Source organism: Pundamilia nyererei, unplaced genomic scaffold (genome assembly GCF_000239375.1).
Source record: "Pundamilia nyererei isolate P.nyererei 1_Seehausen unplaced genomic scaffold, PunNye1.0 scaffold00036, whole genome shotgun sequence".
NCBI classification, from domain to species: domain Eukaryota; kingdom Metazoa; phylum Chordata; class Actinopteri; order Cichliformes; family Cichlidae; genus Pundamilia; species Pundamilia nyererei.
Genome location: NW_005187437.1, coordinates 569,090 through 570,296, shown reverse-complemented (window position 1 = coordinate 570,296; position 1,207 = coordinate 569,090). Strand labels below are relative to the sequence as shown.

Here is a 1,207-nt window from a genome sequence, read left to right as displayed (position 1 = left end):
AGAACATACTAACTTTGATCATGGTCTGTAATATTTTGCAGTCATGGTTGGAAGCGCATCTACATCCTCTCGTTGTTTGTGGAACATTTGATGCTGGGTTTCCAAAATGAAGACAATCAGCTCAGGACACTGGTCCTGAACCACATTAAAACCCTTAGTAGAGTAAGTGTGTTTGTGTATATGTGTGTGTTTGTTTTTAGTTTATGTTTTGTTTTGTTTAAAATCAAAGGTCACAGTCACACCTAGTCAAATAACCAATCATTATTCAGCGCAAATTGTTTGATTTAGGTTTAATTTACAAAATGCCAATACATCAGCAATTTCGCCTACGCAAGATGATGGAGGCACTCTTTTTGTCTGTAACCTGTCCATATTGCACAGAAGTCTGTTTTAATGAGACAAAGCACCTTAGTTGGGCATAAGATTGTTTTGTTCTTCTGTCTTAAATAAATTAATATAATGATTATAATTACTGTATTCTTTATTATTTTAACCTATGTTTAAGGCTGTGGAGACAAACTCGGATGTAAAGTCTACACAGGCTTTTGAAGCAGTAGTTGAGGTCCTGAAGTCCTGTAAACAGGGGGCAACTAATCAGATTTTCAGGTAAAGCCTTGTCTTGCTTTAAGCTGGCCTTTAAATGAATTTATATGAAATATGGAAGAATTTAAAGGTAATTTGATTGATGTTGGTTGCATTTTCCTGAAGGTTTGGAGGTGAATGTGGGGTGTGCATGAGAGAGCCTCTAGAACCAGTGGGGCTGCCATGCTATCACATCTACTGCTTAACGTGTATCAAGGAAAGCCTTGATGCAGGACAGGCGTTCTGTCCCACCTGCCGCCAACAATTACCAGATGACTTCCAGCCACATGTTTCTGAAGACACAAGGTGAGATTGTTTATTTGTGTAAATAGCTGATAACGCATGTGTAAACATTCACAAGAATTGGCTGTTTTTCACATTCATAACTAGGGATGGGTACCGGTGTCCGGTGCCATGATGGCACCGGTTCTGACATAAACGGTAGTAACCAGACCGAAAAGCAGCGCACATTTTGGTGCTTTATTTCGGTGCTTTTTTTCCCCTGAGCTGTGATACACTTTAGATTCTAGCCAATCATTTTACGTTTCCCAGGATAGTAGGCGGGGCCAGGTACGTACGTTCTGTTAGAGCAGAGCTACAGATTAAAAATGTCCAAGGCGAAGCG

General features: G+C 39.9%; 1 protein-coding gene across 1 annotated transcript in view; it reads left to right on the top strand.

Moving 5' to 3' along the window:
• Nucleotides 1–1,207, top strand: part of LOC102209247 (E3 ubiquitin-protein ligase RNF213-like) — a 46,925-nt gene that overhangs the window by 26,017 nt on the left and 19,701 nt on the right. The window contains exons 22-24 of the mRNA XM_013910109.1: nt 42–162; nt 506–606; nt 709–888. Of these exons, the coding sequence (XP_013765563.1) occupies nt 42–162; nt 506–606; nt 709–888 (402 nt within the window). The remainder of the gene's footprint in view (nt 1–41; nt 163–505; nt 607–708; nt 889–1,207) is intronic.